General features: G+C 46.7%; 1 protein-coding gene across 2 annotated transcripts; it reads right to left on the bottom strand.

The window, feature by feature from the left end:
- Window positions 1-2871: 2871 nt before the first annotated feature.
- CXCR2 (C-X-C motif chemokine receptor 2) lies at window positions 2872-11492 on the bottom strand. Of its 2 annotated transcripts, none has more exons than XM_028509906.2 (2): window positions 11087-11492; window positions 2872-4797 (listed from the first exon to the last, which is right to left on the bottom strand). In XM_028509906.2, exon 2 carries the CDS (start codon window positions 4787-4789, stop codon window positions 3704-3706), a length of 1086 nt encoding a protein of 361 aa, XP_028365707.1. In that variant the 5' UTR covers window positions 4790-4797; window positions 11087-11492; the 3' UTR covers window positions 2872-3703. The 2 variants fall into 2 exon arrangements, with proteins under 2 accessions (XP_028365707.1, XP_035878755.1); XM_036022862.1 differs by lacking the exon at window positions 11087-11492 and adding an exon at window positions 8186-8601.
- Window positions 11493-14987: the final 3495 nt, after the last annotated feature.

Here is a 14987-nt window from a genome sequence, read left to right on the forward strand (position 1 = left end):
CACGGCTGATCCTCCACAGAGGGCAGAGGTTGGTGGTCAGTGGTCGCAGCCAGTCCATGCAGCTGACTGGCCTGGGTAGATCCCTTCCATTGATCTGCTAACAGCAATCGAGGTCCAACTACAAGAGGAGGGTATATTCAACCCACACAAAGGGTGCACCTCAATTATCCAACATGGGTGATAAGGGAGGCTGTGCCACTGGACCCTATAGGATACTTACTATAGTAGGGCAGACTAGCAAGACAGAGAGTCAAAGCAGCTCTACCTAATATATAGAAGCAAACACAGGGAGGTGGCCAAAATGAGGAGACAAAAAGAAATATGGCCCAAATGAAAGAATAGATCAAAGCTTTAGAAAAAATGAAATGATGATAAGCAATCTATCAGATGCAGAGTTAGAAACACTCATTATAAGGTTCTCAAGGAACTTAATGAGGACCTCAACAGCATCCAAAAGATCCAGTCAGAAATGAAGGATTCACTAGTTAAAATGAAGAACAATTTACAGGGAAACAACAGTAGAGTGGGTGAAGCCGTGAATCAAATAAATGATTTGAAACATAAGGAACTAAAAAACAAGCAATCAGAACAAGAAGAAGAAAAAAGAATCCAAAAAGAAAAACGAGGATAGTATAAGTAGTTTCTGGGACAGCATGAAGAGTTTTAACATTCTCATCATAGGGTGCCAGAAGGAGAAGAGAAATAGCAAATCTATTTGAAAAAATAGTGAAAGAAAACTTCCCTACTTTGGTGAAGGAAATAGACATGCAAGTCCAGGAAGCACAGAGAGTCCCAAATCAGATGGGTACAAAGAGGCCCACTCTAAGACACATTATAATTAAAATGCCAAATGTTTAAGGTAAAGAGGGAATCTTGAAAGCATCAAGGAAAAAGAAGATAGTTACCTACAGGGGAGTTCCCATAAGACTGTGAGCTAATTTCTCAAAAGAAAGTTTGCAGGCTATAAAGGATTGGCAAGAAATATTCAAAGTCATAAAAAGCAGGGACCTACAGCCAAGATTGTTCTATTCATCAAAGCAATCATTTAGAATTGAAGGGCAGATAAAGAGCTTCCCGGACAAGAGAAAAACTAAAGGAGTTCATCATCACCGAACCATTATTATATGAAATGTTGAAGGGACTTATTTAAGAAAAAGAAGATCAAAACTATGAACAATAAAATGGCAAAAATATGTATCTCTCAACAGTTGAATCCATAAATCAAACTAAGCAAACAAGAAGAACAGAGACAGAATCATGGATACAGAGAATGTTTTAATCGTTGCCAGATGGGAGGGGGATGAGGGAGAATGGGTGAGGAGGTGAGGGGATTAAGAAGTACATGTAGGTAGCTACCGAATAGCCAGGGGGGTGTAAAGTACAGCATAGGAAATGGAGTAGCCAAAGAACCTATGCATGACCCATGGACGTGGACAATGATGGGGGGATTTCCTGAGGGAGTGGGGGGTGCTGTGTGGAGGAGGGCGAAGAGAGAAAAATCAGGACAACCATAATAGCATAATCAATAAAATATAATTAAAAATAAAAATGGGTTGTACAAAAAAAGGTATGTATTTAATTATCTCACTTAACAGGAGGTTATAGGTAAGTGGTTCCAGGGTTTGCTTTTTTGCAATGAGGTCTGTTAAAAAAAATTGTGGTGAAATATATACAACAGGATTTACCGTTTTAACATTTAAGGTACAGGTTAATGGGATTAAGCACATTCACATTGGTGTGCAACTATCACCACTATCCATCTCCGGAATCTTTTCATCATCCCCAGCTGAATTCTGTATCCTCTAATCAATAACTCCCCACTGCCTCCCCCCCTCAACCCCCTAGTGGCCTCTACTTTACTTTCTGTCTCTACCAATTTAACTATGCTAGGCACTTCATATAAGTTTCATCATATAGTATTTTTGTATCTGGCTTATTTCTCCTAGCATAATACTTTCTAGGTGTGTTCATATTATAGCACACATTAGAAATTTGCTCCTTTTTAACAGTGAATAATATTCCATTGTATGAACATAGTATGTTTTGTTTACCCAGTCATCCACTGATGGACATTTGGGTTGTTTTCCACCTTTTGGCTATTGCTGGAATAATGCTGCTATGAATATTAGTGTATAAATACCCAGTTGAGCCTTTGCTTCCAGGGCTTCGGCTCTAACCCAGACTTGGAATTGCTGGGTCATACTGTAATTCTAGGTTTAATGATTTCGAGGGACCATCACACTGTTTTCCACAGTGGCTGCACCATCTCACATTCTCACCAGCGTCGCACAAGCAGCCGGTGTCTTCACAGCCTCACCAACACGTGTTATTTGGTTGTTTTTTATATGTGTTCTTTGGAGGTTTGTCTGTTCTCTAAATACTTTGCCCAGTTTTGGATAAGGCCTTTCTCTTTTTTTTTCGCTATTGAGTTGAAGGAATTTTTTATACATTCAGGATATTAACCCCGTGTAAGATCTATGATTTGCAAACATTTTCTCCCCTTCTGTGGTTTGCCTTTTACTCTGTTAAAAGTATCCTTTGCTGTATAAACGTTTTTAACTTTGATGAAGGCCAGTTTATCTATTTTTTCTTTTGTTGCCTGCGTTTTTGGTGTCATATCCAAGACATCATTGCTGAATCCAATATCGTGAGGCCTTTACCTCCTTGTTTTCTTCTAAATGTTATATAATTTTGTTCTTATGTTTAGCTCTTCAATCTATTTTGAGTTAATTTTTGTATATGATGTAAGGTAAAGGACCAGTTTTCTTCTTGTGCTTGTTTAGATTTACTTCTGGGCTTTTCATTTTTGAGGTTTTTTTTTTTTTTATCCTCTGCCTTCATCAGCCTAAGTGTGTTAGGTTTTTTTTTTGACTCATTGTCACAAAATTGCTGCCTCAGTACCACATATCATATCCTATATCCACATTCAAACACAAGACCCAAGGATGTGGGAGTGTGTGTTCCTCTCTTTTTTAATCAGGAATATTTCCCAGGAGTTCCCTGGCCCCAGCAGGCTCCTTTTATGCAATGTTTCACAGAAGCCAGTTTGTACCTGCTTATGAAAACAGATTATTACATTTTCTAGAATTCTGTGAGCTGGTTGTTAAATACCACTGCCCTTGAAATTGCCATGGTGGGAGCAGTTGTAACACGGAACTCGGTGAACACTACATACAAGACATGTTTTCCCCTAGGAGATTGGTTCACCAGCACACACTTGCCTGTAAGTCTTCCTAGTCAGAACTGGAGAATATGGCCACTCCTAGCTTAAAGAACTCGTGGAGGTATATATCATTTTCAGCCTCTCTCAAGGGAAGCAGACTTTGCTAGCAGGCTAGGAAAGGGGGAGCTGGGGAAATAGCTGTGGTGTTTGCCACTGGTGGTTCCCAAGGCTGGGAACTTCTTGAACTCATTTCAAAGCATGTCTTTGAAATGTCTCTGAGGACAGAGTGCTATGGCTCAGTGGTAGGATGGACAGAGCTCTCGCAGATGACATAGTAATTACAGTGAAGGGCGAGGCTTCAGGGCAGGCTTTCTCAACCATGCAACAGGGCCTGGTAAGGCTGAGGCCTCAGCAACTTCCTGTGACCTCAGTGGGGGCTGTCCTGACACAGAGACTGTGAATAGCCAATAGACATGAGTCTTGGGTGCTGTGTTGACAGGCGGGAAGGAGCCCTGTGGGGCTGCAACAGGGGTGGGGGTCTTAGATGGTAGTAGAAGTGTTCCCTGAAGAAGAGCCAACAAAGGAAGGCTTGCCCTCCTTGGCCAGGAATTCCTTGCTGATCAGCCCATGGGTGGCCATGATCCTGAGGAGTCCATGGCGAAACTTCTGGCCAATGAAGGCATAGATGAGGGGATTGAGGCAGCTGTGGAGGAAGCCCAGGATCTCGGTGGCATCCAGGGCTCGGCCGATGTCATTTCGGCGTTGACAGGTCTCCTCGATGACCCGGAGCCTCATGAGGGTGTCTGTCACCAGGACCAGATTGTAGGGCAGCCAGCAGAGCAGGAAGACGAGCACGACAGCAAAGATGACCCGCATGGCCCGGTGCTTCTGCCCCATGTGGGCCTGAAAGAGCGTGCTCAGGGTGAAGCCGTAGCAGAACAGCATGACCAGCAGGGGCAGGAGGAAGCCAAAGGTCTGGGGCAGGATCCGCATCACCATGCGCCATTTGGTTGTGTTGGCACCCATATCCTCGTAGCAGACTGGGCCTGAATCAGGTGGGTAGACGGTCTTGCGGAAGACAAAGATGGGCAGGGACAGGATCAGAGATAGTGTCCAGATGCCTAAGCATATGAACTTGACCCAGTGCCGCTTCTGAGTCAGTGTGCGTGTGGCATGCACAATGGCCAGGTAGCGGTCCACGCTGATACAGGCCAGCAGTAGAATACCACTGTAGAAGTTGACTTCCTTCAGGAGTGAGACCACTCTGCACATGGTTGTGCCAAAGATCCAGCCCGTTGTCTTGTAGGCAGCCCAGAAAGGCAAGGTCAGGGCGAAGAGCAGGTCAGCCAGGGCCAGGTTCAGCAGGTAGATGTCAGTGACAGAGCGGCTGATTCGGTTGTATAAGACAACCAGCATCACCAGAGAGTTTCCCAGCAGGCTCAGCAGGAAGACCAGGGCATAGATGGCAACCACAGCGTACTTGTTGATATCCAGAGATTCTGGTCGGCATGGGGCAGTTCCGGGAAGGGGTAACAAGTCAGTGTAGTTATAAGTGTAGTTATAAGCGTCGTCCTCATCCCAGGCGAAATTGCCCCAGTACAAGCTGTCTGTATTTGAGTCATCCATTCTGTGGCCTAGAGAAGAGAGATGAGTGTTACTGCACCATGAAGTCTCCCCAGGCCTTTCTGCCTTGGATAGGATTTTTTGCATCAGTTTGTGTTACATGGCAGTAACTTTCCCTTCGGGGACTATTAGGGACTCTAACTCTAAGGTTATGAGGCACATTTAGTGATAAACTGTGTATTTCACGATAAGAGTATAGTTCCATTCAAAGGCAGAGAGAGGTTCTTAGCACTTTCCATGACATTACCATCACTCAAATCACTGTGGAAACTTCCCTTTGGATAATCTCTATGGAACCTGTTGTCTCAGATACCTCCGTGGTGAGCATCCCTGACTGTTGAGGCTAAGTTTAATGTGAGAAACACGAGGTTCGCTTCTCAATGTGGGGGATTGAGCAGGCAATCCAATTGAGCTGGACCCTCTAAAAAGACCGAGGCTTAACACTACAGCTGAGAGATGAATCCCTTTGTCCAGCTTTCTGCAAGTTACTTAAAAAAAGAAGTGTTCTTGAAAAACCGAACAATAGCAGCGTAGAGTTTCAGGATGCTCGAGCTAGAAGAAAGTCTACCCAGCATTGTTCTTTTAGGAAGCAGGAAGACTTCTCTGAGAGTATTTGTGTGGCTTGAAAAACCATACTAAAAGTCATAAGCAGGTGGCTGACTGATTCTCCAACTGGGTGGGCAGGGATGTAACCGATTACCTTGGGAGCTCTGGGCAGTCATATTGTGCCACGAGGGAGCCAGAGAAAGCCAAGATGCTCCCAGATAAGGAGAAGGGATGGCAGGAAGCGGAGAAGGCAGGTGGAGACATATTCGCCTTGTTTTGGTGGCTTCCCAGTCCTGGTGGGAACCCTTCTTGCCCTGCCAGTGCACGCCTTCATCCATTCCGGACTCCCCAGTGCATCCAGGTAAACTCACCTCTGTTGGTGCTGCCCTTGTTAGAGGATTAGTGGGCACCTCGCTGCTGGGGGGAAGTTGCAGCCACTGAACTATTATCCCTATTTTCAAAGAGTAAGTAGACTAAAGTAAACCAGCTGCAGAATTAGCTTCCTTTTGAACCACAAAATAAATCGCCATTGTGCCATTTCTTTATCATAAAGTATGAGCATCCTGTGACCATAGGCACGTCTGTAACCCACCTTCAAATGGAACCCCGTGTGAAAGAGAGAAGATATAAAAGTCTCAGGAATTACTTCACCCTCATTGGGATGCTCATAATAAAAAAAAAAAAACGACGGACAATAACAATGTTGAGGAGGAATTTGCTCCCTTAAGTGCATCTCTGTGAGCAGATGCTCAGAGATGCACTTAAGGGAACAGATGACCTAGGAGAAGACCCACCTTTGAGAGAGAATGCCGATCACTGATGGGCACAGACAGCTTGTGCCTGCAGAGAGGAGAACCCCACACCTATGAGCATCAGCTGTGAGAAGATAGGGCTGGGGACGCTGCAGACACTTCCCTGTGAGAAGAGGCAGCAGCAGGCAGTCATGCTTTATGGATAAGCTCTCATTCTGGACAGTCCAGTGCTCATCTGTGCTGGGGTCAGGTGGCAGGTATACGGGTGAGCTCCATTCCCATGCGAGTCAGGACAGAAGTAGAGAACTCAGAAAAGGGAACCAGGCCACCAGGCCAGGGCGATGACCTCCGGCCACTGGCTGGGGTGGGGGTGTAGTGGGAGTGGTAGAGGGAATGTTCTGTTGTTGTTTTTTTTTAACCAGTCTCTAGAGGTGATGATTTGGCAGTTAAAGGGAGAAACTAAGGAGAGGAAGCTAGGAAGGTGACACTCTGAGATCCACTTTGTGACTCACAGGTGCATGGTCTCCCTTGATTGTTACAAATACATATGGTTGAGCTCCAGTGTACCAGTGAGAAGACAGGCACAGCGGGGCTCAGAAACCAGTCCGTGGTCACAGAGCCTAGCAGTGCTGCAGCCAAAACTCCAAATAGTGTGAGTGGATCCAGAGGCTAGTTTCCGTCTGCAAACCTGCTCCTTAAAAAAAAATCCCACCTCTGAGCTCTAGGCTCAGAGCTCAGAGCTCTAGGCTCAGAGGAAGCCAAATGCAACTGTCTTCATTCATCCACATCCAGGTGTATCAGACACCAGCCCTTGCCACCATGCCCCCTCAGTGCTACCCCAGTGAGATCAAAGTTGTGTACTGGAGGCTCACCAGGGGGGAAGTCAATGCCAACTCTGCCTTCGACGCCAAGATCAGCCCCCAGGGTCCGTCTCCAAAAAACGTCACTTTTGACATTGTCAAGGAAATAGGTGATTGGAAGGGTCTGAGGATCGCAGTGAAACTAACTGTTCAGAACACACAGGCCCAGTTTAAGGCGGTATTTCTGTCTCTGCCCTCACCATTCAAGTCCTCTAGAAATCACCAAGAGACAGAAGGAAACAGCAAGACGTTAAGCACAGTGGAAATATCGCTTTTGATGAGATTGTCAGTATTGCCTGACAGATATGGAACCAATCTTTAGCTACAGCATTTTCTGGAACCATTAAAGAGATCCTGGGGACTGCCCAGCCTGTGACCTGGCATGTTGATGGCTGTTACCCTTATACATGAGAGATGACATCAACAGTGGTAGAATGCTCAGCTAGTTAAGAACCACAACCAAAAAAAATCGTAACTCCCATATTAAGTATATTGGTAAGGTAAATTCTCGAGTTACTGTGAAGTCATCCTGTGTAGTTCACTCCCATTGCTTGATGTGTTATGCATTGATTTCTTGGCTGTTCCTTAAGCCCAGAATGAAAGAAACAGCCCTCCCAGGAATGATAAACCAAACTCCCGTGCGCTGGTTGGCCCCTACTGACTACCCAGGCATGTTCTCGGGGACCCAGCAGGAGATCCCCCTATCCAGCAAAACTGCCAGCCCCTTAATGACTCACAGTAGTTTGGAAAAAACAGGGATGGGATGATTCCAGTTTATTTCATGAAAATGCTATAAGATTCCACACGTAAGGCAATCTTTTTCACAGTAACAACAACAAAAACCAGTCATTTTAATACAGTTCCACTATTTTTTCTCTCTATGCATATCATCATTCACACATATTAGCATTTAATATATGGGAGGAGGCACTCCCCAGCGTCTGCTCCTTTCTCACACCTAACTTTGGCCGAAGCATGGAGAGCTGGCTGAGCTGGGAATGGAAGGGGGTGGGCATTGAGTTGCCCTGAGTGGTTTTTGGAGACAGGTGTAGCGGAGGAGGGCAGAAGCCCTCCTTTTGAAGATAGGAAGGTGTAAAGAGAAAGAATGAAGAGACCTAGGGGTGTGGGTGAGGCCCACCAGGAGTGGGGAAAGATGCCTGGAGTGAAATGGAGGCTGGTGTCAAGGAAAACAGAACAGGGCTGGTCTGAGTGGCGAGAGGGGCGAGTGTTTCAAGACTTACCAGGACTCTGGGCTTTTCACCTGTGGGATATCTCCAGGAGAGCAGATGTGCCTGACTGCAAGGGCGGTGGTGATGAGAACAGAGTGGAGGAAGTGAGTGGTGGATTAGATTGCTCAATCTGGGGTGGAGTCAACTGCGGGTGCAGGATGCTCGTGATAACTTGAATAATTAATTCTCAGGTCAGCTCTTTGATCACCTGATAGTTTATGGACTGGTAAGGTTCATACTGGGAAAGGACCTGTGGCATTTTCTAGCTAATATTTGCATTTCACAGATGAGGACACTGAGGCTCATATAAAGGAAGTGATTGGCACAGGGCCGCTGAGATTTCTCTCCTCTTTGCCCTGATCTCAGCAGACCCTGCCCTGCCTGACTTTCTCCACACTCCAGGTGCTTCAGGCTTCCCAGGGCTTACTATCTCTCCTGAACATCTTTCATACCCGAAAGGGGAACAACTCACTAAGACAACGGAGAAGGAACTTAAGCTTCTGGACAGGCTGGTAGCTTTCTTCCTCGGACCTAATGCCTCTGGTCTCCACTCCACCCACCGCAGGAATCCTTAAAATCCCACAGATTCCTTCCCTCCCATTCCACCTCTCCTTGTCTATTACCTCACTCCCCAAACATCTGCTTTGACCCTGAGAACCTCTTAGGGCATTGCTCTTTTTTCTTGGCTTGTGTCCTTGGGATTGGGTCTGCCATAGTTACCACCTGTGGAGCCAAGACCATCTAATCTGGAAAGAAAGCTTTCAGGTACAACTTAAAACCCTACCCAAGTCCAAACACATTTTTTGTACACAGTGTTGACTGACACTAAGAACGTAGTTTGTCACATTTGCTATTGACTGTAATCGAAAGGATAAACACAGGCAGAGCAACGAACACAAATTCACCTCTCCCTCCTGAGCCCTACCTAGCAACTCAATCCCTCCAACACTCTGTGCTCCAACCTCTCACCCAGTGAGTGCTCAGAGCCTGTGGCCAGCTCACCGAAGCTGCCTCCCCCAAGGAAAGAACCTCTGAGTCCAACTGTTTAGCAAACATTCCTTGTCACCTCCCTTTTTCCAATGTTTAAGAAGAATGCAATGACTCCTGGCCAGGTGATGCTAACACCAGAGGCTCTTACACACGGAGACAGGCAGGTGGGGGTGGCAGTCAAGAACCCTGCTAGCCAGACAACTCTAGGCAGGTGACCTTTCCTTTCTTAGTCTCAGTTTGCTCATCCATAAAATGAAGCTGGCAATAAAATGAGATTACCCAAAATGTAGTTAAAACACATAGAAAGCATGGTGTTTGCTTTGATTGTTGTGATCATTATTAAGGAAATAGTGTGTCAACTGATAGCATGCTGTCTCTCCCGACATTCCCCAAGCAAGAGAAAGCAGTGGGTCTGCTGTCCAGCCTGACTTGGATGGACATTTCAACTCGCGCTGACCTGGGTAGCCGTAGTCACACTGGCTGTGCTGTTCGGTGCCTACGAGGGCCTAGCTTCTGGAAAAGGCTTTTCAGAATCTGTATCATTTACTCCTTGCAAAAAAATGCACTCGCTCCTCACAACGACATGCACTTTCTGAATGAGGAAACTAAGATTCTAGGAGTTAAGCAACTTACCTAGAATGACGCAGATGAACTGGGTGTTAAGCAGTCTTAAAAGGTTTTTTTTTTCTTTACCTGACCTCAAACCTTGTATTTTTGTCCACTTTAACAAGGGGCTGGATCCCAGCCTGAGTTTTCTGAGCTTCGTTAGGTATTACTCTTTTCCAGACAACGGAACACAAAAGGTATAGAACAGGGAGTCCAGATTTGGCATTTCTCAACTCACCCACTTCTTGATTTTCATTAGGTTGATTTCATTTCCACTGACCTCACCACATGCATGTTGACGGTGGTGAAGTGAATAAAGAACCAGCTCGCAATCCTGGTTCTGCTGTTAACAATTAGTGTGAGCTTGACAAGTCTCTTATCTCTGAGCCTTGATGTGGGTCATTGAAAAAATAAGGAGATTGTGATGGGGGAACTCAGGAGTTGAAAATGTTTTAGCTTCTAGATGTAGTTAGTAGGCTTGGTAATTAATGTGTGTAGAAAGCTATTGTTCCAGGAACTGGAACTTATGACCAGACCGAGCCTGACTCCAGGAGACCCACAGCAGTTCAACCTTTGTGCCCCAGCAGGACTACAGGCGATCAAGATGGAACCTGAGCCGTTGTGCTCCGGGGAGGGAACGCCCACCACCCAGGCCACAGATAAAGAATCACCAGTCAGCAGAGGAGGGGGTGCTAGGTGCTCTGGACTGCAACTTTTATCTGATTAACCTTTTCCTCTGAATTCCAAACCCCTTACCTACTTTTTTTCTGAACTCCAAACCTCTTACCTACACTCTCTTAAGGTCGGCTTGAGATGAGACATAAGACAGTTTTTAGGGTACATAATGGGCCATCTTCTCAGATTGCTGGCCACATAAATAAAGCACCCATAAAAATTCAACCTTTGTCTCTGCTGATCGGTTCTCATAGTGACAGGCAGCACGAAAGCTGACTTTTTCACTTTCAATTGTTCCAGATCTGGGCTGTCTAATATGATAGCTACTAGCCACATGTGTCTACTTAAGTTAAAATTAATTGTAATAAAAAATTGAGTTCCTTAGTCATATCAGCCATATTTCAAAGGCTCACTAGCCACACATGACTAGTGGCTATCCCATTGGATAGTCAGATATAGAATCCTTGTGTTATTGCAGAAAGTTCTTTTGTACTGTGCTATTCAGGTGATGGCGGTTATCTCTTTAGCTCTAAGCGTCTGCATGTCATCACCTCAGTTCTCAGGGGACTCAGACCAAACTTTCCAAGTCCCTTCCATCAGAAATAGGTCCCCAGAAGTTCTAAGACTGAAGAGCTCACCTACCTGCTGGTGCTGCTACAGCTGCTGCTATTCCTGAAGTGGCCTCTGATACTTCTGCTGTGACTCAGGGCTTGGGAGCAGTCAGGGCTGTTGGACAGGAAGAAAGTGAACCAGGCTTTATGGGGAAACCTCTGAGCCAGAGTTGCCAAAGGGGAAATCCAAGAGGCCCACCAGGGGAGGAGTTCCCACCAGGGGAGGAGTTCCCACAGAGGAGCAACAGGTCTGTCCTAGCACTCTGACTCCAGGCCAAGGAGATTCTGTATCAGCCCTGGGGATGTTCACGCCTTCCTGTCCAATGGCTTCCGGAGGAGACTGCTAGTCTGAAGGTGGAAGTTTGCCTAAGTCCCCCTGTGTCTCTGAGAGTCTTGAACCCTGACTTCCTTCTTTAAAAGGAAGATGTAGGCGACCCCAGCTGACAGACTTGCTTAAACTCACATGTGCACTTTCTTCCTTCTTTCTAGGGTCAGCATGACAAATGTCATGACAAATGTCCCTCTCCCGTCTTTCTGGTGATTTCCTGCACCTGGCTGTGGGACCCACCGCCTCTCACGTTCTTGAGGATCCTGCCTCCTGGCCCTTTCCCTTCAACCTCCCTCTTTCCCTTCAGCCCCTGAACTTGCTTATCTCCTTCTCTCCTTCCCCTGTTCTAGGTTCCATTTAGCTTCCATTCCCCTGTACCCTCCTTCTCATATGCAAACTTTTTGACAAAGCAGCTGTCTCCACTTTGCCAGCTCTCGTTCACTGTTTAACCCACTGAAACTAGCTTCCTTCCTACTGTTCTGCTGAAACAGCTTTTGCTGGGGTTACCAGTGACTTCTGGTTTACTAGGTCCAATAAACCCTTCTCTTCAATAAAACTGCCTTAATGTTATAAAAATAAAGCATGCATATTGTCATGAATATAAGTGAAACAAAAGCCTATAAAATAGAACTTGAAAGATTCTCTTCCATTCCTCCGTTCACTTACACCTGTCTTTCCCCAGACTTCCCCTGTGCGTATACAAACACATTTTCTTTCCTTCCTTAATAAAAATGTACCATATTTAACTAGTCATATTTTATGCACCATAGCAATTTATTTTCTGCATCTTACCATGGACTTATTCCACATCAGTACATAGAGATCACTTCACTTTTTTAAAAATTTGAATTTATTGGGGTGATACTCGTTCGCAAAACAATACAAGTTTCAAGTGCACAATAAAACATGCTCTGCACATCACATCACGTGCCCGTCGCCCCAGGCAAAGTTTCTTTCCATCCCTGTTTTCCCCCCTTTGCCCCCTTCCCCCTCCCCCTCCCCCCTCCCCCCTCTGGCCACCACCACACTGTTGTCTGCGTCTATGTGTCATGTATGCACGTTTTTTAACTAATCCCTTCATCTTCTTTCATCCAGTCCCCCTACCTCGCTCCCCTCTGACAGCGGCTAGTCTGTTCCGTGTGTCCACGCCTCTGTTTCTATTTTGTTCGTCAGTGTATGTTGTTTATTAGAGTCCACATCTAAGCGAGATCATATGGTGATTATCTTGCTCTGACTGGCTTATTTCACTTTATCTCACTCTTTTTCATGACGACATATTGGACCATGGTTTGCATGTATCATGATTTATTTGATAACTACCTTATAGATGGACATTTATGTCCTTGCTATGAGCTTCTCTGGATGCAGGTCTTTGGAACATGTCTAAGTGTTTCTGTAGCTTTATCATTTTTCAGGGGCATATCTGTGCATGTTTCAGCTTTGATCAGTAAGACCACATGGCCCTTCAGAAAGATTGTGCCCTTTTATTCTACCACCATCAGCTTATAAAAAGGCCTGACATCCTCCCTGCTCATACTACTCCATGTTTGTCAGCTGTGGTAAACTATGTATTTTCTCTCAGCCTGCTCTAGGCTTTTCAGCTTTTACTTATGGTGAAATGGTTACTGTTCAAGCCCTATCTCGCCTGGTCTCTGCATCATTTAATCCCACTGACCCCATTCTCTTCCCTCTCCTGACCCTCTCTCTTGGTCTCATTTGTTGCTTCATTATCAATTCATCCCTGAACTTGGATGTTCCCAGGGTTCTGTCTTAGTCCTCTTCTCTACCTGCTTCCCCCAGGCCAGCCCACCCCCTTCCTTGGCTTTCGCGACCACCCAGTTCACCAGTGACTCCCATACCTATAGTTCCCAACTTCTCTTCTAAGTGCTCTCCTCCGCCCCCACTCTCACATGCACTTACCTCGTGAAGTCCCCCCTGAGGTTCCGCGGATGCCGCAGGCTCCCGGGCGCTTCTTCTCCGGGGTGTGCTCTCTTCCTCGTGGCTCACCCCCACCCTCCCCTCCCTCTTCTTATCTGCCAGACTCTCTCTTTAACATCTGTCTTTGCCACGTGGCCAGGAGTTATCTCCTTCTCACCACCTTGCCTGACAGCGTTAGGCAACACTTCATTCTCTCTCCTCGAAGCTGCTGTCAGGCGGCAGCTGTGGATTCCAGAGCTGGGCTGTCTGAGTTAGGGTTCCGGCGACGTCACTTACGGGTTGTAGAACTTGAGCAAGTTATTTAACCTCGCTAGGTCTCAGTTTCATTGACTGTAATATTATGGGGACAATGAGGACACCTACTGTCATGTGGATTAAATGAGTCCACATTTGCAAAGCACTTAGAATGGAGCTTGGCGGTGTTGGCTGCTGCTCTTACTGCCACTGTTCTCCTAAGTGCTCTCTGCCTCCAGTCTTCCCTCCACTCTGCCACCTGCACAATCTCCCTAAGCGTCAGCTGGATCACGCTCTTTTCCTCTTACGACCCCTCAAGGACCCCCATTACCCTCAGCGTCAGACTCCTGACTCTTGTACCTAGGGCTTCTGTGCCTGACCCCTGAGCACTTCTCCACCTTGTTTCAGGCCACGCCTCCTTGAACCCTGAACTTCGGCCACAGGGAACCATGTGCACTTCCCCCAGGAACTGTTCTGGGTCCTCTTCAGAGCCTGACACGCAGTTCCTTTCCCCCTGGCATGCTCTTTCCCACCCTCTTGGTCTGGCCGACTCTCCCATTTCCTTTCACACTCAGCCCAGTGGTCACCGCCATGGACTGCTGCCCCGTGCTCTCTGTACCCCTGGGCTTCCCCTATCATGTCTTCAGTTACAGGATTTTGTGATCGTCTGTTTGGCTGTTTCCTACTCATCGCTGTGAGGTTTGTGAAAGCAGGTATTGTGTGTGTGTGTGTGTGTGTGTGTGTGTGTATGGTGTGTGTGTAAAATCTCTGCATCCCCAAGCCAATCAGTGTTTGGCATACCCTAGGTGTGTAATACAATTTTCTTGAGCACTGAATGAATGACAAAGTGGGGAGACTGACGTATGTTGGAACATCTGAGCGATGTCTAATTACAGAAATGACTGCCGGCCAGATTTCCCAGGGCACTCCCAGCCTCTGAGCACGTCGTAGTCCCATCAAAGGCAATAATCCACATCGTGCTGGCTCAGACCCGTGTGCTTGCACAGGGCTTCATCCCTTCGGAGAGTGCTCCTCCCCAGGAACTTGGAGAGTTTGTCGGGGGCATCTCCCACGTGCTTCTGTGCTAGACACGTGGCCTGGAGTCACTGCTGAGGGTCTTGTACCCTCGCAGTGTCACGCTCTGGGGTGGTTTTGTGCTGGAGTGTCCCCAAGTTCTGACGAGCCTTTCCAGGGTCTCTGTGGAGCTCCTGTGCTCTCCACTGGACTTGGTGGGGACTCTCTGGGGAGTGCTGTACAGCTGGTTCCCGGCATGGCTCTTCCCTCTCTCCCAGCCAAGGGTACTTCTCCCCCATTCTTGGCCCCCGACTTCCTTCTGAGGAGTTCGTGTCTAGTAGCATCTTGCTTCCTCTTTGAACATAGGCTTCTGCTAGGTCCCCTCTCCTGCTTCAGCTTATCAGGCAGGTCTCAACAC

The sequence above is a fragment of the Phyllostomus discolor genome, chromosome 4 (genome assembly GCF_004126475.2).
Source record: "Phyllostomus discolor isolate MPI-MPIP mPhyDis1 chromosome 4, mPhyDis1.pri.v3, whole genome shotgun sequence".
Lineage (NCBI taxonomy): Eukaryota > Metazoa > Chordata > Mammalia > Chiroptera > Phyllostomidae > Phyllostomus > Phyllostomus discolor.

Bases quoted from the DNA above. Each gene is read 5' to 3' on its own strand.
- CXCR2 (XM_028509906.2), bottom strand. From the start codon at position 4,789: ATGGATGACTCAAATACAGACAGCTTGTACTGGGGCAATTTCGCCTGG.